Source organism: Entamoeba nuttalli (assembly GCF_000257125.1).
Source record: "Entamoeba nuttalli P19 unplaced genomic scaffold asmbl_7087, whole genome shotgun sequence".
NCBI lineage: Eukaryota > Evosea > Mastigamoebida > Endamoebidae > Entamoeba > Entamoeba nuttalli.
In genome coordinates, this window is record NW_008578430.1 from 18,539 (window position 1) to 20,407 (window position 1,869).

Here is a 1,869-nt window from a genome sequence, read left to right on the forward strand (position 1 = left end):
TTACGTCATTATAATTGGGAACATCCTGATTACTATGATTTAAAAAAAGCACAAGAAGAAGTTAATAAAGTTGCTACTTATGTTAATGAAATGTCTAGAATGCAAGAGTCAACTGAAATGACATTATATTTAACTAATATTACAAAAGGAGTTCCTGAAGGATTAAATATTTGTGAACCAGGAAGAATATTTATGAGTCGGAATGATGTTACATTATATGAAACTATAATTAAAACACATACTGTAATGATAAGTGATGCGTCAAATGAAGCAGAAGATTATTGTGATATTGATGGTGATCATAATCTTGTTCAAAAAGAAGTTGATTTCCCAGAGATTGTTGAAAGTCAAGTGACAGTTGTTCTTTTTAATGACATTGTTTTACTCTTAACTGCTGATGTTGCTGCGTCGATATGGAATGTTGGACTTAAATTATTTTCAAGTGTTGGATTAGCTAAAGAACAGAAATATGAAGGGTTTTATTATTATAAACATTTCAAGTTATGTAAAGTTAATATTGAAAAAGCACAAGAAACATGTGTTCAAATTGAGTTTAATGAAAAAGAATTAAAGTCAATGCAATTAAAATTTATTGATGAAAAAACTCGTGATGATTGGTTTGAAATTGCTGTTGATTATTGTGAACAACAAAAGAAGTTAGAAAAGTCTTTAGAAGAAAGAAGAAATGGTTTATTCCTTAGAAATATTCAAGACGAAATTTTACGTAGAAATACTTCAAAAAAGTAATGTCTGTTTTCTTTTTATGAAATGAATTGTGTCTTTTTTTCATTTTTATTATTAAATAGTTTATTTTTGATAAGATACTTTTCCAATGCAAGAAATGCAACAAATTTTATTGTTTTTGATATTGAATAACATCCTTGATTTTGGTTAAGAAAATCAATCAACAAATACAAACATAAGAAAGTACAGTGTGATGTATATCAATGGAAATAACATTCATAATAAAAATGATATATGAATTACAAATGATAAAATGATTAAAAGGAGAATTAGAAAGGAAAATGAAGAATTATAATGATAAATGAATATGAAATATAAAATAAAGAATGAGAAAGTAGAAGTGATGGAGAAGAGATAATAAATCTATCAAAAGAAAATCATGAAGTAGTTGTGATAAATGAAGAAAGGATAATTCAAAAGAAGCACTAAACAACAAAGACAAAATAATAATGAAAGACATAAAGAATCAAGAATAACATTAGTAATAAATATACAACAACAATGGTAACAATAATATTATATATGAAAAAGTATGAATATTAACATTGAAAATATAGTTCTGCAGTACGAGAAGGAAAATAACGAAATAAGTAGATACTAATTCTAAAAAATAATTATAATTATTTGGTTATTTGGAATGATAATGAAATGATTCATTTTCAGCAAATCTTATCATTGTTTTATTTTATTGATAAACAATTTTTCATCAATTAACACTGCTTGAAAACAAAATGAATTAATTTAAAGACATGAAATAGAATAAATGAAAGTATAATTGAATAGTAAATAATGTTTAATAAACAACAACAAATAAAGATACAATCTATATTAAAAATAATGAATAATAAATAAATATATATGGTTATATTCATTTCATTTTATTGCTTAATAAAAAAGAAATAGTTGTAAAATACATTAAAAGAGTAAGAATAATATGTACAAGAATGAAATTTATTATTTTATAGCAATATATACATTAATTTTATTAATACAGATAATGTACTTTATATATCAGATAGAATATTGAAATAGAAAATTAAAAAAAGAGAAAAAACCTTAAAACGGGCAAATAAAAAAGAAAAACAATGTAATATATGATTCAGATATTGATAATTGGAATAGAAA

At 23.1% G+C, this 1,869-nt stretch overlaps 2 protein-coding genes across 2 annotated transcripts in view; both read left to right on the forward strand.

Moving 5' to 3' along the window:
* The window catches only part of ENU1_164850 (RhoGEF domain containing protein), a gene marked incomplete at its 5' end in the record, with an annotated part of 1,213 nt that extends 893 nt beyond the window's left edge, over nucleotides 1–320 (forward strand). Inside the window, one exon of the mRNA XM_008860971.1 lies at nucleotides 1–320. This exon is cut by the window's left edge and continues 893 nt beyond it. Coding sequence (XP_008859193.1) covers nucleotides 1–43 — 43 coding nt within the window. The 3' untranslated portion in view covers nucleotides 44–320.
* ENU1_164860 (hypothetical protein) lies at nucleotides 91–747 on the forward strand (the record flags this gene model as incomplete). Its single annotated transcript, XM_008860972.1, has 1 exon — nucleotides 91–747. One exon carries the CDS (start codon nucleotides 91–93, stop codon nucleotides 745–747), a length of 657 nt encoding a protein of 218 aa, XP_008859194.1.
* Nucleotides 748–1,869: the final 1,122 nt, after the last annotated feature.